A 26,466-nucleotide genomic window follows, 5' to 3' on the forward strand; every position below is an offset into this window, starting at 1 on the left:
ATCAGCAAAAAAATATAAATCAGCAACTACCAGGTGCCTCTCCGTGCAATAACATAAACAAGAGAAATTGAGAGCACTCAATGGATTTTGTAAATCAGCAAAATGTATTCAAATCAAACACATATAGATCAACGTTTCGACCGTCTAGCGGTCTTTATCAAGATCTGAATACATTTTGCTGATTTACAAAATCCATTGAGTGCTCTCAATTTCTCTTGTTTATATATATATATATATATAATAATTTTTTTGTAAACTGTATTATTTTAAGATTTCTATTATTACACTTGTATGTTCCCTGAAGGACATGCAAATAGTGTTGATTTCATAATCACCTGCAGAATGTGATAAGGAATAATAAAATTCAGCATATGTTTTGATGGCAGCTGCAGGTGACAGAGAAATTCTCAGTAAACTCTGAATAACGGCTTCTATTGACAAATATGTGGGAAGCAATTCAATTTCCATTATTGACGATCCTCTAATTAAAGACTCCCATCATGACTATCTGTATGGGAAGTTCGATCCTGTGGTTCTAGTGCAATCCAAAGAGGGCAGATAACACATTGTATAAACAATTCTACAGAATATATCCTTAAAAAAATTTAAAATTATTAAAGACCAAAATACACCACATGATGGGGGTATACCTTTTTATATGTGTATTTAGATTACTTCCACAGTAGAACAATTGACAAAGAGCTGACTTTGTTTCTAGAATGCTGCCCATCCTCCCCCAAAATCCCCCAATTTAAAAATAAATGTACCGTGTTTCTTGTAAATTGTGTGAATATTCCAAACCCCATAACCACTATAATGCACTGTAGTATTTATGGTGACAGCTGTTCCCCACCAATGTAAGTAGTCAAACAATTTTCCAATTATTTTCTACCTGAGGTACGCCGGGTGCTGTGCCCTGCTTCTACCCTTCCAGTATTGTGAGCTAGACTTCTGTAGCTAAGGCCTGCAGCTCGTTGGCTGAGTGTGTAAGCTTTTAGCCAATGAGCTACGTAGTGCACTGCTGTGCTTAGCTTACACAAAAAAATGGTGCCCGGCGAGCCCCAGGTAAGAAGTCAAACTATTAGCGTGTTATAGTCGTCATTTTGCTTGGAGTGTTCTTTTAAATTACCGTACATTTTTAAATACTTTCCCTTTAGATAAGTATGTATTATTATTATTATTATTATTATTATTATTATTTTTATATATATAGCGCCAGCTTATTCCGCAGCTCTTTACAATAAACATTCCAGGCAGAACTGTCATTTATTTATTGTATCTTGCCTTGTGTTCTCAATTCTGCTCTTCTCACCTGTATTCTCAAATCCCCCACAATCCATTGTTAACCGAATAAGTCACGTTAACCAGGGGGCCTAATTATATCCTCTGACATTTAATGACCTGGAATGTCCTCCAAGGAAGGCTGTGTTGGAAAGGATTAACCAGCACAGGATTGGGAAAGCTATTTATTGGAGGTGTTGGTTACTTACTGTTCCCAAAGGTTAATATAGTCATTTCCTCACTTTCCCCTCCTCCATCCTTAAATCCAATCTATTGTTTTTCTATCCCTACAGGCTATTGATTTGTTAACCACAGACTTTTATCGCAGAGGTTTGAATTGGAGTTCCACTTTCATACAGGACAGAACAATTGTAAACTCCTGGAGGGACTTATTCACATAATAAGTTGTGGTGAGCAGACTTTAGAAATTTAAAATAAGAAAACCAATCTATATTTTTCAGATTAGTATTTTATATGTGTGCCAACACAGAACAATATAAATGCCTAATATGGGTAATTTAAAAGAATAATCTAAGTATAAAACAATTCTGTATAAAGAACATTGCTTTATATATATTTAATTGCACAGATTCTATACTTTACACATTTACACTTTTATTTTTAGTTTCTTTTTATTTAAAAAAAAAATGTTTTTTATTGATTTTTGTGGATAGTGCATACAGCTAATTGGAATAAAATGTTATAAATTTTCTTGCACTTTATATAAAGCTTCACTTTTTTTGGTTTAGTTTGTAGGATTATTATTTATATTTTAGATTCTCCAGGGCAGAGAAAGCAAGTTCTAGCTACAATTGTCCTTAAATGTATAGAAACCCATCCTATGTCTTAAGGGATGAACAATCTGCGTAATATATCTCATGTTATAACAATGTACAGATAATACCTGTATTGTGTTGTAAGGTGAGGAGGAGTACTATGTGTAATAGTATTTAAAGTGTAATCCAAAACAAACCTTCAAACCATTCCTTGAACAACAAATGTACTAATCTAGGGATGTGGGAGTGTTTTTAAGTGCCTCATTGTCATTGGTCACCTTCCCTTAATTTGTAACTTTGTAAGTGCAGGTCTGATACTTTGTAGACCTGTGTCTCTGTCCTTCCTTCACTGCAAACGTTCCCCAGGCTTTTGGGGACTCATGAAAACCTAATTTCTGTTTTCCGAACACCCTATTTTGGTTACAGGAGGAAGATATCGTTCGACTGGGGACAATATGCCCAGATACACTGTGCATATACGGGGTGAGTGGCTGGCAGTGCCCTGCAAAGATACTTCTGAAACCGTCAGATGGCTAGGCAGAGAGGCTCTCAGACGGTACATAAAAAACAAGCCGGATAACGGAGGCTTTGATTCGGTGGAGGATGTCAAGTTCTATCTCCGGAGATGTAAGGGATTGGGTTTAATGGACCTGGATGATACCATAGAAGATGCCCTAGAGGACAATGAATTTGTGGAAGTTGGTAAGTAAAGTTTTTTTTATTTTTTTATTATTAACTCACTTAAAGTAAATACACAAACGGATTATATATGCGCGTGTAATATATATATATATATATATATATATATATATATATATATATATTGTGTGTGTGTGTGTGCGCGCCTAAAATAATGAACAAAATAAAAAAATGTGGATCCTATCAAGTTGCTAGTTCTACTTGCTATGAAATTTGCAATATGGTTGTTCTTGAGGGCTGATCTCAAACTCCTATATATTTGTTTTTCTTGTCATATTTATAAAACATGTTACACAGATTTAAAAATACTATAAATGAACATTCAATCTGTAGATAATCTATCCCCAGTTTTTACATGACTTCTATAAGCGCAATACAAAATGTAACTATAACTATTTTTAGAAATAATGTGTGACCATCACTGGTCACGTACACCGTGGGTTGAAAGATATCACTGCCAACCAGTCAAGCGAAGTAACTATTATCATAGCTGTGAGGAGGTATAAATATTTTATATTGGGCTCACACAGAAAGTTTAATGACACTGTGCTTTATATTGACATTATCTGATGTCTTCAGTAGTGGGATACCAGATGAAAACCCAAGATAATGAGGTCGGGTTCTAAATGAACCCAGGATTTTTGGGAGGTGTTTGCACACTTTCCCAGCTGTTGGTAAACACCAGCCTGTGTTCTGAATAAACAGAGGCATCCTGAGATGAAATACTCTGGGCATAGTCCATGCTATGTTGGGTTGATTGCAGCACCGAGCATGTGTTGTTTATTATTAAGGGGTTCTGAATCTGACTTAGAAAACGTAAGCACAATCCACAGAGTTGGAAATTGTCTCCTAATCCATTATTATCTTCTATCTGCTATTCAGGTCAACATTTTGATATGATCAAAATTATCTTATTCAATATTTAACCACCATTGCCCCTCTTCTGTTCCAGTATCTTTAACTTCTCCTATGGGGCAGAAACTTACCTAAGGCAGCATTGTCCTTCCACCTCCCCAGAGTGTAATACATTTCCCCCCCCCAGCCCATCCATGTCTCATTCCCTCCCCCCTAGCCCTTCCATGTATCTCATTCACTCCCCCCTTCCCAGCTGAACCATAATGTGTCTCTCCCCCATCCCCTCCTGTACCTGCTCAACACGTACCCGGTCTGACAGGAAGTGCTCTCTCAGCACTTCCTGTCAGATTGCAATCAACTTGGGCACACTACACATAGCAGCAAGAGGGGAGCAGCACAGCGCTCCCCTTCTGGCTGTCAGCCGGCAACGGCACACCCCGGACTAGTGCGGCCTTGCACCTGCGCTGAAGTGATGCGGGACCACGGTCACAGGGGTCACAGCTGGGGCTGGACCTCCTGGCGTGATGGGCCTGGTCAGAGCTGCGACCCCCTGTGACCGTGGTAGTTATGCCACTGATCTACATAGACATTCATATTCACGCATGCTTCCATTCACTCATTCACATCTATGCATAGACTAACCCATTGATATACATACACACAGTACTCGGACACAAGCACATGGACACACAACACAAGTAGACACACTCATTCATATATCCCCTTGCCATATATCACCTCACCCAAAGTTAGTACATCTCTGGATTAAGCTCTTCTGCCAGCACATGTCTGAATACAAAGTCTACTCCATATGTTGTCCAGTGCAGGAGTAGTCAGCCAGTCAGCCTTCGGCACTCCAGATGTTGTGCACTTTATCTCCCTTAAAGATTTTACATCCATAATGCTGGCAAGGCATCAGGGGAGATGCAGTCCACAACATCTGGCTTGGCGAATGTTGCCTACCCCTGGCCTAGTGAGTGATTTGGCTCTGGATATCACTATTATCAAGTGGGCAAAGCATGTCTAACTACAATGTGTCACTCACTACATGATGCCATGTTCCACCACCTTTCATACTACATGAGACTCCTGTTTTGAAAGTTCACATTTTTCAAAACCACTCCCATTTCTGCGTATTAGTAGCCCTTGGATAAAGAGAGTTAAAGCCCTAGGTAATTGTAAAACCAACAAACCCCCTCTCCTCTGGAAAGCATGGTCACACCACTTGGCTCATTCTCAAGACCATGAGAATCCCTGCTAAGATGGAATGCTACATTCTGTAAATTGTAATAAGCAATTCTGAGACTGTCCATCGACGAGTTTCTAATTCTTGATATTGCAACTTTTTATTTATTAGTGTTGGATGTAAGAGGACAATATCATTCCCCCAGTGCCAGCGAGTAGTAGTGAAATGGTTTTTGGGAGGGGGTACGGAGCAGGTCTGTGCTACCATGTGTATAGTCATTTCCTCTGCATTGCTATAACCAATAATAAAGGTCAACAGATGAGGGATGGTGGACACACTTGTTTTATTGTCTTCTCTTCATAGTTATGGAAGGGGATGTGATGTCTCCAGACTTTATACCATCTCAACCAGAAGGCGTTCATTTGTATCCTTTTTCTAAGTGTGAATAAAATTAATTCCATCATGATATATTACCTGTGTTTTTTTTATTTTTTTATGTTGATAATTTTCCTGTGTGTATCTCATGCATCTTTAACCACTCATGCAGATATAGCAAATACAAAGAACCAGATGAGGTATATTCACTTTTAATTTTCAAGAAACAAAATGTTAAAATACTTGAACACACTAATTTAGTACAGTGCTAAACATTACCTGTACCGCACTGGACATATTGTTAAAAAACTAAACAAAATTTAAATGTAGAAATGAAATAAAATGTATTTGACACATTTTCTATGTCTACATGAGAAAATGTTATAGGGTTTTTATTACGCCACTATTATGTCACAGCTTTTGTATTCTTTGCTTGTCCCTCTGTACAGCAGTTCGGAATGTATTACAGCCACAGGCCATTAATGACCTAGAGCAGGCATAGGCAGTCTTTGGCACTCCAGATGTTTTGGACTACACCTCCCATGATTCTTTGCCAGAATTATGGGTGTAAGAGCATTATGGAGAATGTAGTCCACAACATCTGTAGTGCCGAAGGTTGCCTACAGCTGACCTAGAGAATATTGGATACTCACTCACTTATTTATTTTTCTTTGTAATTTAAAAGTGCTGATATCTCGTAATGCTTAGCATAGCCAAACTAAGAATTTTGGGAAGGACAATTTGATAATTTTGGGCAGGAGGACATTTTATTGTAATGGCCAATTCGTTGGAAGTGGAAACCAATAGCCCACATGCACATTACATCTAATTTTGAGTTAACCCTTTAATGTCCATCTATTTTTGAATATTTATATATTTTTTTGTATGTATTTAACCCCTTAAGGACACATGACGTGTGTGACACGTCATGATTCCCTTTTATTCCAGAAGTTTGGTCCTTAAGGGGTTAATGACAAAGTTGCCTAATTCATGCCCTCACCTTCCTAGTATCTTGAAGAATTTAGGAAGAACAATAGAGATGTATGTGGTGTAGGTACATTCATCTTGTAATTAAAATGTCTATTGTGAGTTTGCCTTCCAGCAGCGAGCAATGCACAGTTAAGATACATTAATAGTAATAATAATTATAATAATACGGTTATTACTATTATACTTTTTATCTAGAATAGGTTAAAACCACTGTGCATCTCCAATAGTATGTGAATTTAGGGGAAAACCCAAATGGAATAAAATGTAACTCAATCCTCTTTTCTGTAACACACTGTATTTGTAATTATGACCTACCAGAATATTTAAACCTCCAATAATTTTTATTTGGAAAAAACTTTTTGTCAAAAAATACCTTTTTTAACATAATTTCTTCAGCAATGAAATATGTTTGTAGTATATGGAGTTTATCACTAATCTACCTCTAGAATACGTATACTGTATTAAACCAAATACTGTTTCTCATTTATTTTGTTTAAGGGAATGTCACTTTTAACCTTTTACATTTGTATATTTAAATTTTATGTTTTTGTGTGCAGTATATTATTTTAGATGGAGAAAGTTTGACAACCCAGGATTTGCTTAATTTAGGAAAAGGGCTCTACAAAATAAAGGTAAATATCTTTTTGTTTTTATTTAATAATTTTTTAATCTTTATTTTGTATATTTGTTGTTGTTTTTTTTTTTTATAACTAACTATGTATATAATGTTTATTTTGAAGCTCAGTCCAGATGCGGAATACAAAGTGAGTCAGGCAAGGCTCCTAATTGACAGCATTGTACAAGAACATAAAGGTATTTATACTATTTATGTTTTCGAATTGGAGTATGTGTGATTTGTGAGTTCTCACTCCTACTATTCTCAATCCGTTTCAGTGGTGTATGGCATTACAACAGGATTTGGAAAATTTGCACGGACAGTTATCCCAGTGAGCCAGCTCAAGTAAGATTAACTGTTAACGTATTCTACAAAAATAGTGAATCAATTGAATCTTTTACAATTCCAAAATAGAATATTCTGTCTGCTGGTGTATATGGTACTTAAAACATATTTTGTCATTGGTATTTCATTAACTAAGAAACAAGTACATTAACATTGGCAAAACACCGCAACCGAGGTAATACAAAATGGCCGTCCTGGTGTCATTTTGATATAGTACAGTGTGCTTAATTTTACTTGCTTACATGTCATTCTCACTTAAATGTACAGTACACAGAAATAAACAAATAATTTTTACAGTTGTCCTTACTAGTAACGTTACAAACTTGAATGTCCAGTTGCACTGGGATGCCATGGTGTAGGCGCATGGCCAAATTCACGCTCACTGCTGTAAGGATGTCCTGAACAGTCTTGCTTTTATTTCACATCAAAATATTATATAAAGATTAAAAAGAATAACTTTATTTAGAAAGAGGGATGACAGGTTTATAAATTATGCAAATTACAAATTATGCCAAATATACATTTTCCATATGTCATGTATAATTATGTTTCTTTTCTTGTCCAGAGATCTTCAAGTAAATCTTGTTCGATCCCACTCCGCAGGTAATTTATTTATATTGCAGGGTTTTCTTTTTTTGCCGGCATTTTCAGTAAACTTTTTAAAGTTTATTGGATTGTCATTTAATTTAAAACTGGCAAGCTCTGATTTTAATTAAACACAATTTATCTCCTGGATCTTCAACCCTGCTTTCCTCTTCGACTCCCTCCCCCACCACCACCACCAATGTTTTAAGCAGATTTGTCAATTTTGGGAGTCTTTACGTATTCCGCAAAGACTCCTGAAATGGACAGATCCGAAATGAGTCTGGTGGCCAAGGGGTGCAGGGGATATGAGTTTTATTTAGCTCAGGCCGTCCCTTGAGGTCTATGGAGGATCCCGCAAGAACATTGACGGAGCCTTAATCCCACACATGTAATTTATGATGGCTGCTGGAATTGGACAAATGTTGACAGAGGAGCTCTGACTTATGTCAACCTCAGGCTTTACCATAAGACTATTTCCCTTTCAGTGAAATTCCAGCACATTCTTAATCAGTATTTCATAAGGATTATATGAAATACTGAAAAGTGACAGGTCCACTTTAATATTATTTCTACTTCTCACCTATATTTAACAAATATGTTCTTGTGTGTGAATATAAAACTGAATATAGAAATATATCTATATCCTGAAACTAAATACCTCCATCTTGGCTCTCTGTCAATCATTGTTGTAAGTTCCGGTTGCCACCTGGCCAGTATTTTACCGACACAGCCGGTATTTGAGGTGCTGATATTGCAAAATGGATGGTATTCTTCTTTGTCTGGACTCTGAGAGTGTGGTGAAAAGGAACTAGAATATACACCTCTGTTATACATTTAAGCCGGTGACACTCTGCCCTCCAACTTTCAAATAGATCGCTATTTGAAGGGGTGGTTGGGAAGTCAACATTGGAGAACACCTGGTGCTTGCAAGTGCACCCCTCCCCAGAGGTTTGGGAGCCCCTTTTTGGAGACCAGGACTAAGCCACTGCAAGCCTGAAACTCCTCGTTGCATAGGAGAATATTTTGACCTGGCAAAATTTCAACACTCTGCAGCAAGGGCACTACAGATTCTCCCATGAGGGTGCTATTTGGACAGCTAGGACACTGACTAGCTTTCTTTCCAGTGATACATATTGTGTGGGGGTACAGTCCAGGGAAACCAGGTTCTGGTAGACCTTTTGTATGCTGTACATGAAGGAATGTGAGGGCACAGCAGGGAGCCAATTTTGTCATTTGGGGGTAATTTAATTAAGTCCCCAGACAGTGACGCCTGGGAGGGACAATTGTACTGTGCATTGTGTTGTATGGAGGACCCCCTGCATGGCAAGTCAACAATGCTGTTTATAAATAGCTGTGTCCTGTACAATAAAGATCATTCTACCCCCTACAATCAGACTTGTCTAATATGGGGCGGGGGGGGGAAGCTATAGTCTCTTCTTTAAAGGAGAGAAAGTCTCCTGAGCTATAATCCCTGCAGCCTGGTAAAAAAAAAAAAAAGAAAAAGAAAAAATGAAAAATTGATTTTAGTGACTTAGTCCACTTTAGAAATTACATTTCTCACCTTTAATTCCATAACAGGTGTGGGGAAACCTCTTAGTCCTGACCGTACGCGCATGCTAATGGCTCTGAGAATCAATGTTTTGGCAAAAGGATACAGTGGGATTTCACTAGAAACTCTCCACCAAGTCATTGACGTTTTTAATGGTAAGATAATAAAAATTGAATACATAAGGGCATAACTACTCTTCTTCTTTACACAACCTAAAAATGATCTTGCTAACAACATTTTAAAGAGACACAACAGTGATCCACACTTTTGATGCAATGTGTAGGTTCGGGTTATTCTGAGTGTTTACAATACATGTAGAAACCTCACATGTTATCTTTTTATGAGTTATTTTTGCATATATTTTGATATGTTAATTTTTCAAAAAATGTGTCAGAGCTCTACTGGAGTGCCTCATTGGTGTGCTGTTTAATGCTCTGTGAAAATAATTTTGAGTGCTTATTATAGTGTATTACAGTTAGATGTGAATGTGATTCACTCATGGCATGAGGTGTGTAGACAGGAGCTTTTGACCATTAACCTTCTTTGTAGTTAAAATAGACATTTTAGATCATACAAGGAAACCATATAATTTGTTTCCAAAATTGTGGGAAAAGGGTATGGTTTGGATCCAATTTTTCTGAAAAATAACATGACTCATACCATACCAGTAGGACATGTAATATTTACCTTGCATTTGGGTGCTCCTGAACTCTACACTGTTAATTTACTAGCTAGGATTCTAAAAAGTCAATGTTTTTTTTTATATATATGTTTTAAACACATTGCAATTTGTTCCAAATTGTTCTCTACATTTTTGTTACTTTTTATGGTTTTTTTTGGAGTGCCCATGTACAGGCGTAGGGTTAAAACATTTTATTGATACCAATTTATTGGTACCAATTTATTGATTGATACCAATTTATTGATACCATTATCTATAGGTTAGAAATATAGAACCATATGAATCAGTGGGCTTCTGGTTTATTGATTTACAGTGATGCTTTACATCTTATTTTATTTCCTTTAAATCGTATTCTCTCTCTCTCTGATATCCATTTTCGTTGCATGTGTAAATGATTCTATTTTTTTACGGTATAGGAAAAGTAAATTCTGAAAGACAAATACATTCCATTTAAAGTGTTAGCCAGCTCCACTAAACCTAACCAAGCCATCCGGCTCTGGAACCCTGGTATAGACTACCCTTCCCTTTAAATCACCCCAACCAACACCTTGGGCACTACTTACACAAACTCTATACCGGACTCTTATGGTAACTAACTCAGATAACGCTGATACCTCAAACCTCCCAAGATACGCAGAGAGACAAGGGTATCAGACGGGTCCAACACACAACAGACAGCAAGATTATCAACTAATGTTGGCACACAAATAAAAGGTATAGACCTGAAGTAATTATCCATACAAACTTTACCAGGCCCTAATGTGAATTACGGTACTCAATGTTCTAACCCAATGTTATCATTCCGCTAACCGTTTTCCTTTCTGTAAAATGTTCTTTTTTCTTGAAAATGGAAAATAAAGAATTGTGTAGAAAACACTACAACATGCGCTATGTGCAGACGTTACTCTTTTTCTAGTGTAACCGCGAATAGATTGTTGAAGCTGAGAACGTGTTTCTTTCCTTGTTATATTAGCATGCTGCTTGCCATACATCCCAGAGAAAGGAACAGTTGGTGCCAGCGGAGATCTTGCACCCCTCTCTCATCTCGCGTTGGGACTTATAGGAGAAGGCAAGATGTGGTCGCCGAAGAGTGGCTGGGCTGATGCTAAATATGTAAGTTTAGTGCCATATTCAAAGGTGGAACCTAAAAAAGGAATGATCAAAACAAAAAATGTTCAATGTGAAATGTTGTCGTGAAGAACTAAATTTGCTCTGTTAAATCTCCCTTCTTTTTCTCCTCTGATCCTGCACTGGTCTTCACCTGGTGAAAAAACAAATGTTAAAACTGTTGCTGCATTCATAGAAATAGCATCTCCTCCAAAATAAATACTTTGATTACATCATTGCAGCCAGCCAGGGAGGGAAACAAGTGGAAGAGAGCGTGCTGGTCTTACTACAGTGCCTCTAGTCCACAATACCCTGTAATGTACAGATACTTTACTTGGCTAAGTAACTGCTTACTGTATGATGGAATTCCAAAAATGTCATTTGCATAGTAACCTATAAGCATGGAAATACAATATTTTATACATTTATTTTTGTTATACTTACTGTATGGAACAAATGGTGCTTGTACTTTTACCCTAATTTCAGAAATCCCAATAAATATATCTAAAACTTTGTCCCACTATTTTTCTCTTTATATAAATAATTGAAAAATTACAAATTCTGTACACATTTCAGTTGTGTGTTAATGCAATATGCTGGGCTTTTTATATTTACAGGTCTTGCAAGCTCATGGACTAAAGCCAGTTTCTCTGAAGCCGAAAGAGGTAACTTAATTATATAGTTGGCACGGACGGAGTATATTTTGTTGTTAAATAACTGCAACCTGGGACTGATATGAATATGATACTCAGTGTAGATTGGCATGACCACAAATCCTTAGTAAGGAATAAGTGAGCGTTTATATTTTCATAGACATTTAATTTAACTAATTGTGTGGGTGTTTTTTTTTTTTTTTTTTTATAAACTTGTACTTCTTATTTAATCCCACTTGGCCAGTAATTATTAGTATAATTAAAGGGATATCATTTAGGTAATTGACTTAAAACATGTATTTTGTCAGTATAGAGTTTGTTTTGTTTTACTGGAGATCAACTGCTAGTGTCACCATTGTGTTCTCAGGGTCTTGCCCTTATTAATGGGACTCAGATGATTACATCCTTGGGGTGTGAGGCAGTTGAGAGATCAAATGCCATAGCCAAACAAGCGGATATCGTTGCTGCTCTCACCCTGGAAGTCCTGAAGGGCACCACGAAAGCCTTTGACACAGGTGTGTAGTCAAACTCTCTGAGAGTCACGGTTTGCACCGTATTATGAGAGCTAATATCTCTCCTTGCTTTCCAGATATACATGCGCTGAGACCTCATCCAGGACAAGTCGAAGTAGCTTTCCGCTTCCGATCACTACTAGACTCTGACCATCACCCATCAGAAATAGCAGGTATCTCTAACTGCACTGTGTCTTTACATGATACGCAATTCATTCCCACTTCTAGTGCTATCCTGGTTATGATATTTTAGGATTTACCCAAACCCTTGCCATGGAGGGTTAATTTAACTTTAACCGCACACAGGAGACTCCTTCAGGTTATTAACAGTATAGAATAAAATACATTTTACATTAAACAGAATGTGCAATAAAGGAAGTTTAAATATGAGATCCCTCTTCACAGGAAATGTGTAAGTAGACAGTGTAAGGTGTGGCCAGGGCTGTATAAACAAAGGGATTTAACTCCTAAACGGCAGGTAATTGAGCAGTGAGACTGCAGGGACATGATCTATACACTAAAGCCATTCCATTCCATTAAACTAGTTTTGGTGCTCATAGTGTCCCTTTAATTTACTTATGTAGTTGCTTTATCTATTGTGTAGAGAAACATCAAATGCATATTTACACATTCTTTAGCACCTGGGCAATAATCAAAGTGTCACTTGGCAAAGTTATTGGCTAACCAGAAAATATTTTTCTGTCTTTAATTCCATATGACTTGTTTCATGATATCACTTGTTTCTCTGGGTGGTAACTAGTGGTTTTATTATACAACTCTTTCAAGCAATTCAAAGTTTCTCTATGTGACTGAGCCCTGTCTGATGACAAATGTAAAGACTTGAGAGCAGTCTGGATTTCACATCTTGATTTATAAAGGGAACAAAATTGTATTTTCTCTGCACCTTTTCTCTCCAAATTAAAATTTGAGAGGTTTTCTTTTTCTTTTTGAGTGTATATCTTTGATGTTAAAGGTCCATAATAGAGACCAAAATACATTGAGCTAATAAAAAGGGATATGAAGACATAGCAAATTATTAGATATATTAAAAAGAAAAAGTAAATACATTTTATTTTTATTTTTTTACACTTTATTTTTTTTACTATAAATATAGCAGATATTCTTTCCAGAGGCGTAACTACAACCCACAAAGCCCTGGATGGAAAATTGACCTGCCCTCCCCCCATGTGTCGCATTCCCTCACCCCCAGCCCCTCCATGTGTCTCATTCCCTTCCACCTAGGCCCTGTGTCCCATACCTTCCCCCCCCAGCCTATCCGTGTGTCCCATTCCCCTCTCCCCTCCGTGTGTCCCATTCCTCTCTCTCTTCTCCTCTCCCCTCCATGTGTGCCTCTCCTCTCTCTTTTCCCCTTTCCCCTCCGTGTGTCCCTTTCCTCTCTCTCTTCCCCCTTTCCTCCCTCATTTCCCCTCCTCTCCATGTGTACCTTTCCTCCATCTTCACTGCGAATCCCGGTCTGACAGGAAGTGCTCTCACAGTAAGCACTTCCTGTCAAACTGCTTGGCCACGCTACACACAGGCAGGAGGGGAGCAGAAAGCTCTTCCCTCCTGCCAGACACTCAGGAACTGTGGACCCCAGGCCATTGTGGCTGTGCACCATTCCAAAAGGTATGCTGGCGGGCCACGGATGCAGGGGTTGCCGCTGTGGCCGGGCCCCCTGGAGTGACAGGCCTGGTCTCAGTGACGACGCCTGCGTGGTAGGTATGACTGTGATTATGCTTACAAAGCAGCATGTTGTCAATAATCCAGCATTTATTTGTTTATTTTAAATTGGTGTTTTAAGAAACAAATGATAGAAAATGTTTGTGTTTACAGTTTTTTTGCTGATTTCATTGCAGAAAGCCATCGGTTCTGTGATAGAGTGCAAGATGCGTATACACTTCGTTGCTGTCCTCAGGTACGTTATAAAATCCTCTCTGTAAATCAGCAGCTGCGTAACTTGCATTTGTCTACTTGGAATGCCCAGGTCTAATGTTAACATTTATTCACATATATCTGGACATCTATGTATTTAATCTGCTTTATGATGATCATTTTGATGAAAAGAGGTTTTAATCATTAGTCTTTCTTGACGATTTAAATTATCACATTTACCCAGAGAGGGACAGGACTCGGTGACATAACTGTATACACTTTGTTTTGCTAATAGCATATGTTTATTTTATTAATTTTACTGTTATATTATCTTTGTTTGTTATGATTGCTATGATATCACCTACGAAAAATACGAAATAAAGAAAATTGCCACAGTTTGAATTATAAAGATATTTTTATAGCAATATAGGTATATTGAATTTGAATAAAATCTCTCCCACACAGATGGCTGTATGGGATTGGCCAGAACTCTTAATCTTTAGCAAGCTTGCTGTGTTGATGATCTGCTTGGAGAGACTCCGGATCTGTTAATGACAGCTGTATGAAATTAGCCCTGATAACACAGAGGCTAAGAAACAAATCACATTCACTGTGAAATGTCACACAATTAGCAGTGAAATAAGAGGCTTAAAAGGACAATCCAGTCCTCCTCTTGGCACCATTATAGTCCTATATTCCAGTCCTCCTCTGCTAATCAAAAGAGGAAGAAAGGGGGCGGGGCCGGGCCGCCAAGCCGCATGGCAGCAGAATAATGTGGCTCCGAGCTAGAGCCCTGAAAAAGGGCAGATAATTTACTTTTAAAATGTCCTAAAGCTGGAATGCTCGCTGGGACATACTAGAGGATCACCTAAGCTTTCGAACGATACAGATCTGCAGCCAAATACCCAGCGGGAGCACCGAAACTAATGAGACCGGCCTAGGCACCATCTCCGGCCGGAATAAGTATAGTTGCTGACCGAGACCCAATACCCGACCGCCTGGCCAGGTGAGCGAGCACCCCAGATGCAGAACCATTGATGGGGGGTCCACATGGACGAGAGAGGCGGCCCGCCCCCCCCCCCTCCAGGTCGGAGGGGATAATTCCGGCCACATGGAGGCTGCATGCCCCGGAACGGAGACCACCGCCTGGGACACACGCTGACCTTCATTACGGGCACAGGCCACACAAACGTGGCCCGCCTGGTGATCACACTTGGAGATGGGGGACGCTTAATACTCACGCTACCCTCGCCAAGGGGGACTGTCATGAGCGACCCGCACAGGCCCTGGCAGGGCCGGGCGCCAGACGGATCTTCCATGCTGTGGCCTTGACCGCTGGAGAGGTGGGTGCCTGGGTCTCCGGGTCTGGGAGGTCCCCGGAGGGCCCAGTCCCCGGCGCCGCGAGCCCGGTGAGGCGGGATGGCGCCGCCCCCCTCGACGAACCGGTGGTCGTGGGGGGTGGACACCGGCTTCAAGCATGTGGCCGGCACCGGGCGAGACGTAGGAACACGCACCTCAAGGGACCCGCATGGAGCTGGGGAGGTGCAGGGAGCGGACGACCAGAGGACTTTTGTGGTGGGGTCCAACGGACAGTTTGTGCTCCTGAGTGCCCACGGAACCGTGGGGGACCTGACCGGTGAGCAGAGCTCGGCATGGGGAGAGGGAAGGAGGCCTGGCACCCCAGGGACAGTGTGGAAGCAGGGCCATGAGAGCCCCCCCCTTCTAGACAGACCGTTTGTTCACAAGCCAGCAAGAGGCCAGAGGGGGCCACCAACCCCATGCTGGACAATGCTTCCCATCAGGCACAACAAAGCCACATCCAGTGGAGAGCTTAAATTACCTAACAGCATGTATATTTCATTTTTTTTTTTTTTTTTTTTTTTCCTATTGCACTCTTTAAATTATTATTAAGGCATACATGCATTTAAACCCGCAAAGCGCAGTGATAAGCTGCACAATCATGCAGCTTCACGCTCACGAGCAACTAGCGTAACACAATCCCTCTGTTCAATATGCGCAGTCTGTGCTGAAATGTGTACAAACGCATTCCTGCAAATTCTCTATGTGTTTATATGTACTGCCTAACTCGCCTCAGTGCAGGTGATAATCTGCATTGACCCTTTTGAACCGATACCTTAATCTGAGCTTGTATATCGTGCACACAGTTTTTTGCACTATTAGTTTCTTTAAATTTTTATTAAGGCATAATAGGTGTCTAAGCCCGCAAAACACGGTTATAAGATACATAACCATGCAGCTTCACAAGCAGCTAGCGTAACATAATACCCCCGTTCATTATACGCAGCCTGTGCTGAAATATGTACAAATGCATTCCTGCAAAGTTTATATATGTTTATGTGTATGGCCTAACTCGCCTCAGCGCAGGTGTTACTTTGCACTAACCCTTTTGAACCGATACCTTACCCTGAGCTTGTATACCATGCATACAGTTGTTTGCACTATTGGCGTTCTTAGCATCTTTATTAAGGCATATATGTGTTTGAACCCGCAAAGCGCAGATATCAGATACTTAACCATGAAGCTTAACGCCCACGAGCAGCTAGCGTAACATAATACATCTGTTCATTATGCGCAGTTTGTGCGGAAATATGTACTAATGCATTCATGCAACGTTTATATATGTTTATATGTGCTGCCTAATTCGCCTCTGCGCAGGTGATGTTCTGCATTGACCTTTTTGAACCAATACCTAAGCCTCTGCGCAGGCGACCGTTTGCTTTCATAACAATCTGTCTGATAAGAGTACTCAAGATATGATACCAATAAACATATTTAAAACAAAAGAGGAAGAAAAACGTTTTTGCAGCTTACAGCAGCCTACCCATGCAGGCAGGTTTCTAAATTCAGGACAAGTGGGAGCCTGTCCTGGAAAAGTATATTTTTTTATTAAATTGATAGAGTGATAGAAAATACAAGTAGATGTTGTGGAAAACTGGCACTAGTGCCTGCTAATAGTTAAATGCATGTCATAAAAAATATTAATTGCCATTTTTTTTTTTTTTTTTTTTTTTAGGTGCATGGTGTAGTTAATGACACGATTGCTTTTGTGAATAACATCATCCACACAGAACTTAATAGCGCGACAGACAATCCTGTATCCTTTTTAGATCATATTATGCAGATCTATCACTGACCCTAACTAGAAGTGAGCGGTTCAACTTCAGTTGCAGTGATACAATCCATAAACTTGCATTTACTGGCCATGGCTGGTGCCATCATGGTGCTCTCTGGGCTCGAGGTAAGGGAAGTCTTTTAAAGCCACCCATGTATTCAATTCCAGCACCCACATTTTTGTGGGGGCAGTGCCAGGCAGGCTCCAGGTAAGCAGTCAAACTGTTCTGAAATGACTTGTCTACTAATATTGGGGATTCAAGGGCACTCATGGCACCCTAACCACTACAGTGCGCTGTAGTGGTTATGAAGCCTATAGTGTCCCCTTAATACTACAATAGAATATGGGGAGTGTGATTTGGTAATCTCCTTAAATCCCATTTTTAGGTGGTTCTATTATTGGCTGGATAAAATATTGCTGAAAAAAATGTAACACTTTTCATGAATTTATTAATTTATTGCTACTCGGCAATGTATGAACCTTAACTATTTCCCATAGATGGTTTTTGCAGAAAGAGGAGAGACCATTTCCGGTGGTAATTTCCATGGTGAATACCCTGCAAAGGTAATATTAAATCCCAAGTACCTAGATATTTCTATAATTGTTCTTACTGCTTGCTGCTCGATATAGGGTTTAATGCCTGACACACTGTTCACAAGGCTTTAGCTTACGATTAGAAGTGTGCTATATACAGAATTCTGTTTATTTTCTAGGCATTGGATTATCTTGCTATTGGAGTCCACGAGCTTGCATCAATCAGTGAAAGGAGGATTGAACGTCTCTGTAATCCGTCCCTCAGTGAACTGCCTGCGTTTTTAGTAACAGATGGAGGTTTAAACTCTGGGTTCATGATTGCCCATTGCACTGCGGCTGCCCTTGGTGAGTGTTCTCTGTTCGAAATAGACTGAGTTTCTGTTCTGTTTCATACACTGGATAACTGATGATGTTTTGCTAGAGTATGACGATGGCAAGCAAATGGCCTGTTTTTGCACACAAAACTCTTACATCTCTGTAGTTTGGGGGTGGAGGTGAGCGAGTGAGCAGCCAAGCTATGTGTATGTACAGCCAAGCTAACTTGTGCCTCTTTGCTCACCTCGTTTGTTTCAGCAGCGGCATGTTATGTCATCTCAATCTCCTCCCATCCCTCTTTCATATCACACAGTTCATCCCTAATGGTGCACAGGTGACTGTGCCACTGATTAACATAACTGCACAAAAGCAGAGATGTTGTGAAAAATTCTGTTTTGTTGGTTGGTCCTCTGAACAGGCTGAAAGGTTATTGTACAATTTGTAAAATGACACGTTTCATACATAATTTGCTTTGCTGAACTGTAAATGCCACAATGCAACGGAGTATTGCATTTTGGCAAAAAATATGAATTTGCTATCATGCAAACAAAAATTATAAAACAAATAATAATCAAGGTGATATTTGGTATTTTGCAGGGTGCCTATTAAAGTGTTACAAAGCCTCATTTGACGAACGATTGCAAATGGATACATAACGGTTCACAAAACTCCAAACTGTTGTGATTTGAAATCTGAATTTCAAAATGTTTAAGTGCCAAAACCTCTAGTGAGCTTATAGTGGTTATTGTGCTTGTAGTGTTCATTTAAAAGCAATTTATTTGGAGAAATTCTCCGACCTCAGTATAATCACTCCTTAGCTAGTTTAGTTTAAATGTTGCAACTCGTATTTCAATCCACTGTAATTCGGTGTATTCTGAATAACTCTGTTAGATGTGCCCTATCACAGGTTTTATAACACAATGTCCTTTCCCTTTAGTTTCTGAGAATAAAGCTCTGTGCCATCCATCTTCCGTGGATTCCCTGTCCACTAGTGCGGCCACAGAGGACCACGTGTCTATGGGAGGCTGGGCAGCCAGAAAATGCCTACGAGTCATTGAAAATGTGGAACACGGTAAGACTTACAAATTCCTGAGACATTCCTTTTATGTTGACGGTGCAGATGCAACTGCTGACAAACAAACTAAACCATATGAGCATGATTTGCTTGATCTACCTTTGTCGGTTCTTACACAGCACCATTATATGATCTAGATTCAATTCAAGTCCTCTCCTTTTAAAACCCTTCATAACCATTCCCCAGCCTACATATCCTCTCTTATCTCAACCTCTTCATTTGTCTGATGACTTACTCCTTGCCTAGTGTAATGAGATTGCAAGGGTTACTGGTCCCGGGTAAGGATGTTGACCATCTTTTCTCCTCCAGCACCAGGGACCTCTGGACCACTACCATCCCTCTGCTCACTCTTTCTGCTCGGACAGGAATCCATTCCTCTGACCTCTCCTTCTTCCACGGAGATATGATCCCTCTGCATGTACTGAATCCAAATACTGCACTTTCGATTCACAGACCTAGTTCTTTGCCTGTAGGTCTCCCAACTCTGTAGCTGGGCTCCTGGTAAGGAACACACTTAAACAACGTTCCAAAAGGAACTGGATGATTGTGGTTCCGTTCTGACTAGGTTTGCACCTGCTCCACCAGGTCCCATTTTACAGAGTTCTCTAGGGCTGCACCTGTCTTTCGAAATTCCCGTTCTAAGTCAGATACGCTCACAAAAGGCATAGCTGAAATCAAGCATATTCTGCAGAGCCAGCTATTCAATGCAATACAACCAAATAACCTATACAGGAGTGCGCAGCAAAGTTCGTTTTCCCGAACAGTCCTCTCCCTACTGTCACCTGTGGGACATCACTCCCTCCCCTTAAGTACTACTGATCTTTCTTTTTCTTATAGATGGCTGCTTTAAAAAGAAGCTTCCTGATATAACATTTTAAAAAAACAAACACTAAAATCCTCCTGCCTCCACCAAATTTAAAGATTATGGGCTAAAGAACACTGCGTCTGTGGCCTTAACCCCCCCCCCCCCCTCAAATCCCCCACCCCTCTAGAAATGCATGTGCTTTAAAAAGAATAAACATGGGGATTTTCAGGAAACACACAAACCTCAAACAAGTGGTTTTCTAATTTTATGTTCATTTTTTTCCATTTTTGAGTGTGTTGTAATGCGCTAAAGATGGGGGCTTACTAGGGTGTGTCTTAATAGGTCTTGCTGATCTACGGAGTGTTATTTAAAAAAAAATGTTGGTACCAAGTCACCTGTCAACAACCAGAACAAACAGAAACTGGATTACAGTGAATGGACCATATCAATGTGGACGCTGTGTCGCTACATAGCCAAGGGATCTAAAGTATTAACCAATTCTTCCGCCACTGTGGACATTCCCATCAGTTTTCCACCTTTGGTGTGGTGTACCTGCTGATATGTGATATGTGTGGCCTTCAATACGTGGGCAAAACCATACATCCCTTTAAAAGAAGGATTATGGAACATGTCCACTCATTAACTACCTTTAAAGACACCCCTGTTGCTAGACATGTCAGACTGCACCATAAAAAGATTCCCCCAAAGGGATGAAATTTGCAGGAATTGAAAAATCCATATGGGCAAAAGGGGTGGTGACTTAGACCTAGCTCTCAAAAAGTGGTTTTGGATCCATAAGTTTGACACCTTGGTACCCAATGGGTTAAACAAGGGCTTAACGTTTACCCCATTTATTGGTACATTGGTACATAGGAGCAATACTATAAGCCTTACACACACCCACTGTGTTTCTGTCTCTCTCTGCCGGTCCCAAGCGATGGTTCATTCCAGCACCATGAGACAGGCAGGCAATGTGAAACTGAACTTCTCATGCACACCCGACTCAAGGGTTAATCAACATCAGCAAGAATAAGACTGACTGAAGCCTCCCTCTTGATATGGGCGGTTATTTGCATAATTTAGTGTGAATGAAATGAGAGTAGAATGTAATGCAATTATGCTTACCGTATATACTCGTGTATAAGTCGATCTCATGTATAAGTCGAGTGCAGTTTTATGACCAACAATTGTGAAACTCTCTGTGAGTATATTTTTTACTCATCACAACTACCCTGTAACCTATATATGATTAGGATTCATAATTGTCTCTATCTTCTCTTTTATTAACAAGCAGCCTCCATTGCTCCTTTACCCCCTTACACCCTATTTCTTACTTAGAGCTTATGAGCTCCCCTTTATTTTATGTTTATAAGTTTCCTTTTTTTAGTGGGTTTTTTTTTTCTTTTGGTTCAATTACTGTTCCTTTTTAAATGTATAAATACATTTTACTTTTAATGACATTATATTCATATAGGGACTTTATTTTGTCCTCTGGATTTTTGTCTTTGTGTTAGACGTATTCTACGGAGTGTTATCTTAATTTAGTAATAGCATGGCTAAATGAAGCTGGTAAAGGAAGACATTCCATCGGAGGCATGCATCGCTCAGAGAGTGATGAAGCCATTAAAGAGTTAAGAGCGCTGTATTAACCATGGTGTGTCTGTTTTAGTGTTGGCCATTGAATTACTCGCAGCCTGCCAAGGAATCGAGTTTTTGCGCCCACTCAGAACCACTACTCCCTTGGAAAAAGTCTATGACCTTGTGCGCTCTGTTGTCAGGTAAAAGCAAATAAACATTTTCTAAAAGTTTTGGCATTTTTTGAGGAACTGTTTTGAATGGTTAATGATTAATATATGTTCCACACTTGTCTTTTCACAGGCCTTGGATGAGGGATCGCTTTATGGCCCCAGACATTGAGGCCGCTCACAGGTTACTTGTCGACCAGAAGGTAATTGCTCTTTGTCTTTGTAGATTATTCATAAATATCGCATTATGCTCCATTGTATATGAAACAACAGAACATGCATTATAACGGTGCTGCTGTGACCAATCGATACAATATGCAAAGACCATCAACTTATTATATTAAAAAAATTAATTCTTAAAAAGCTTTTAAAAACACCTGACTTAAATAAAAAAAGAAATATTTAGTTATATTATATGATTATACATTGCATAAGCTTGCCACAATGGCATGTACCCCATTTTTGGCAGGTTCCATTCTAGCAACCTAATGCAGGATTTTATAAAGTTAACCCACTTACTTGGGAAATCCTTCCTTCTGGGGCTCTCTGCTGTGCAAGGTTAAATAGTGCCTTGGAATGAGACAACAATGACAATGAGCGGTGCAAAGCTAATATAATATGGAGATAAAAGGCAGTACTCCCCTAGCATGCATACATGAGTATGCAGCTGCTGCGACTGATACAACCTGCAAAGCTGTAAATATCTCCTACGCGAATAGTAGAGCGCAAGTAATATTGAAAAGTGAGTTAGTTTATGACAACCTCATGACACCAAAATAAAAAGTTAAATACCATGTATTAGTATAAAATATTATATGATGGGGGGTCCAAAAGCTTGCTTGACATCTACCAGTTGATTTCTGTGGATGGGCTGTCACCTCTCTAAATGTTCTCTAGTGGTGAGAGGACAGGTACATAAAGTGTCAGGAAGGTGGGACCTTCTTTACTTGCCTGTCACTGACAGTTGAGGTGCGTCGGTGGGTGGCGGGCGTTACAAGTTGCTGTGCGGGCACTAGGTGTATGGTAAGTGCCAGGGACTGCATTTTCTATCATTCGATTCCTGCCCTTTACATACCCAATCATCGCAGCACTGGGAACTGTAAATAAGGGAATGTGATAGCATATTTAGTCCATTGCACAGGTAAAGAGTGGGGAGAAATGCGTCTGTCAGGGGTTGTTGACTGAAAAGGTGGCATGAGATTTGTAAATGTTGGGGTCTAGTTGGTTATGTTATTGTATGGAAGGGCTGACTGGCTAAGATGTGACCTGAATGGGGAGGGATGGCTGGCAGAAGTGGCATAAAACTAGGGGAGAACCGAGATGATCACCGTGGGCAAGGAATGGAGTGGGTTGGTAACGTAGACATGTAGAGGGATGGATGGCAATGGGGACATGGTAATAGGAAGGACTGACTGGCATCGAAATTGCAATGAAAACACTGCTACACTAATAAGATCCCAAGCTAACATTTTAATAATTGTTTGCATTCTGAACTAAAAAAATGCTACATTGCATATTGTTTTACATAACATTCAGAACCTAAGTAGATCACACAGAAAAATTTACGAAACAAATGCATCGCAAGTCGTTATAGTGTGAGCACCGCTGTTATATGGCCTGATCTCCTAGATTAGGAAAAATGCACAAAGAACATGTTGTTGGGATATTCAGAAATAATATTATTTTGAAAACACGTGCACAGTAAATGATTAATCATTACCATTGTGCTGCAGACTCTCCTGTCTCCTCTCTCCAAATAACTGATTATTTACTTATTTAGATAAGACCGAATATTCCAGTATTTGCTGATCGCAGCTGACCCGAGTTAGACCTGTTTTTTTCCAGCTTTTTTTTTTCCTTTGCATTCATTTTTGGTATATTGACCAAAATAAATATATATATTTTCACACAATGGGGGAACAAAATATATAATATATAAAATGGCAAAATACCAGAGTTGTGCAGTATGCAATGATACATTTTTTTATTTCAAAAACAAGCTTTCAAGAGTTTTTCCTCCCTGCTTCTGCTTCAGACCTGAGGAAGAGAGGAACACTCTTGAATGCTTGCCTTTGAAATATTATGTTGGTCCAAAAAAAAAAAAAAAAAGTTATCATTGCATACTTCATTACTCTGGTATTTTGACATCTTGTCTACTGGACTAATACGGCTAATCCAATCTACAATATATATATAATTATTTTAAAGTAATTTTTTTTTTTTACATTTGTGTGTTTAGAATGTACACTGACTTACTTATTCAAATATCTTTGAGTTAAAAAAATTACAAATAAAAAAATATATAGATATTTACACATGTTAATAAAACATTTGTGTTGCACCAATACTTTTATGTATGTTTGCATGTAAAATGTTACATTATGCTGAGATTATTTCCCCTCCTATTAGGTACATAGTTGTTGTCTTACCACGGGTAATTAAATGAACACACCAAACTACTAAATTCTTTAGTTATTTCTTTTATATTTTTATTCCTCATTTAATCTTTTTATATAATTTGGATTTTTAAGGGTAAATAAAATGCATACCTTTCTTGATAAGGTCCTTCCACTCGACTCCTTTACCATATACTATTAATATATGTATTATTCTTGTAGTGAGGTACAATATGTACTCACTGCTAATGGGCATTTTTTGTGTGTGTGTCATTTATAGGATTACTGCGACCAAAAATAATGTTTTATAAAACCATAACTTTTTTTGTTGTAATAAGCATTACTAGCATGGTCCCCCCTGAAAAAGAAATACAAATAAAATAAATTAATTCACGTGCAATCCCACGCCGAGGCCACGTTCCGCCTTTAGCCCGATCCTCCTCTATTGAGGTAAATTCCCTATCTCCCCCCCCCCCCCATTCTCCCTCTCTTCCCCCCGGAAGCGTAGGGATATCCCAGAGGAAGGGCTGAGGGCAGGACCTGAGCAACCCAAAAGATTGGCATTCCGCCATTGGTTGTCTGTTTCTTGCATGCCTGATATGCACAGAATTAACATTATTAAGTTAACCCTGTGGCAAGAATGTATGTACATTCCGAAATACTGCACATAAAGATTGCAAGTACCATGGCCACTTCAAAACACTGGTGTTTGGAGTAATACTTTAAATCAATTCCTTGTCATAGTAGTCTATCACTTATGTATAAACTGAAATCTTTAAATATCTGTCTTAAAAAAACAAAATTTAAGTGCTTTTTTTTTTATATTGAATTTTTTTGTTTGTTTATAGATCTGGGAAGTTGCTGAACCGTATATAGAGAAATATAGATTGGAACACATTCCTGAATCAAGACCGGTTTCACCCACAGCTTTTTCGGTAGAATTCCTGTCCCTGAACAATTCCCCTCCTCAATGTCGCAACAAGTCTTAGACCAAGAATTCAGCATCTACAATAAAGCTAATCACTAGCGTGATCCTGTTTCTCCATGAACTACTCTACGGGAGGCGATTCAACATATCTGAAAATACAAATAAAGGAACTTCTGCAGAGATAATTAACAGTGTCCCTTCGTAAAACAAAACTCTATAGATTTTAGTAACCTTAAAGGAACACTCCAAGCACCATAACCACTATAGTGAGCTGTAGTGGTTATGGTACCCGGAGAATCCTATTACTCTACCAGGTTAAGTAGGCAAACTGTTTGATAACTTACCTGGGGTTTGCTGATTGTCAGTCACAGCCTTCAGTGGAACCAGAAACTATGGCATGGTACTCCCTTGGAGTAACTGAGGGGCAGCCGGAGAACCCCATATAACCATGTGCAAATTATTTGACTACTTACTTTGGGAGGGTATCGGGACACTCTATTCACCATAACCACTAGAGCATGCTGTACTGCTTATGATTCTTGGAGTGTTCCTTTAAACTTTTCTCATTTTTGTAATATAAAAAATGTACTTAGAATTAAAGCTAAACTTGGTGTATTATTGATGTTCACCGAACACTTCCATAACTGGACAATTGAAATTTTCATACAAATAAATACATTAAGCTCAATAAATCTCTTCTTTCTTTTGTTTATTGCATTAAAAATGGGGACGGAGGCACCCTGTCTTACTTAGTGAGACTCCACCTGGGACAGTGGAGGTACAGAAGCAGCCCAGTTAGTGGACTCTAGGAGAGGGGGGTCTCATGGACTGGGGGTACCTTGCGTGCCCGCTATACCGAGAAGCTCATGGGGGAGGCTTTACCCGGAGCCGGGTGTTAATGTATATGTTGGCACCCTTGGGTGCCTGATATTGATGCACTGGGCAGGGCCCCGCAGAGGCTTCATACTACACCTTACATGTGACACACTCAGGCAGGGATAGCTCCCACCTAAAGCAGGAAGTTATTTTTACTTATTGTATTTCCTTAATTACTTACTTGTGTTTTTTCTTTTTATTAATATAACCTGGCCGCACGTGCTTGGACCAAGATCCCTGGGGTTCGGTTAGAGGACCTAACCGGGGATCTTCACGTAGGGCCCTATCCCACAGGCCCCTCCACAACCCCGAGGGCACCCTTCCCATCTTTTTTATTTCCCCTTCTCTTATACTATCACATCATGATTACCTGGAGCGCTAGAGGGAGTTATACTTGGTACAAACTTAATATGGAGCCTGGGCTATGGCTACAAATGGAGTAGGCCATACGCCATAGTTAATGACAACGTTTTTGCCACAAGATAAATCACAAGAACCCAGGGGCTCCCAGGTGGCGATAAACAGAAGAGCTGCTTCTTCTTCACTGCATTCTTCTTCCCGCACGTTAAGGCACAA

General features: G+C 39.5%; 1 protein-coding gene across 1 annotated transcript; it reads left to right on the forward strand.

Moving 5' to 3' along the window:
- The first annotated feature begins 2,374 nt into the window (after positions 1 to 2,374).
- HAL (histidine ammonia-lyase) lies at positions 2,375 to 25,202 on the forward strand. Its single transcript, XM_063445141.1, has 20 exons — positions 2,375 to 2,759; positions 5,161 to 5,221; positions 5,345 to 5,372; positions 6,720 to 6,794; positions 6,903 to 6,975; positions 7,057 to 7,123; positions 7,689 to 7,726; positions 9,287 to 9,412; positions 10,913 to 11,052; positions 11,664 to 11,711; positions 12,067 to 12,214; positions 12,289 to 12,384; positions 14,068 to 14,126; positions 17,118 to 17,198; positions 17,715 to 17,780; positions 17,930 to 18,095; positions 19,003 to 19,137; positions 21,615 to 21,723; positions 21,824 to 21,893; positions 24,935 to 25,202. The coding sequence occupies exons 1-20, from the start codon at positions 2,513 to 2,515 to the stop codon at positions 25,073 to 25,075; spliced, it is 1,974 nt and encodes a 657-aa protein (XP_063301211.1). The 5' UTR covers positions 2,375 to 2,512; the 3' UTR covers positions 25,076 to 25,202.
- The last annotated feature ends 1,264 nt before the right edge of the window (positions 25,203 to 26,466 follow it).

The sequence above is a fragment of the Pelobates fuscus genome, chromosome 3 (assembly GCF_036172605.1).
Source record: "Pelobates fuscus isolate aPelFus1 chromosome 3, aPelFus1.pri, whole genome shotgun sequence".
NCBI classification, from domain to species: Eukaryota; Metazoa; Chordata; class Amphibia; order Anura; family Pelobatidae; genus Pelobates; species Pelobates fuscus.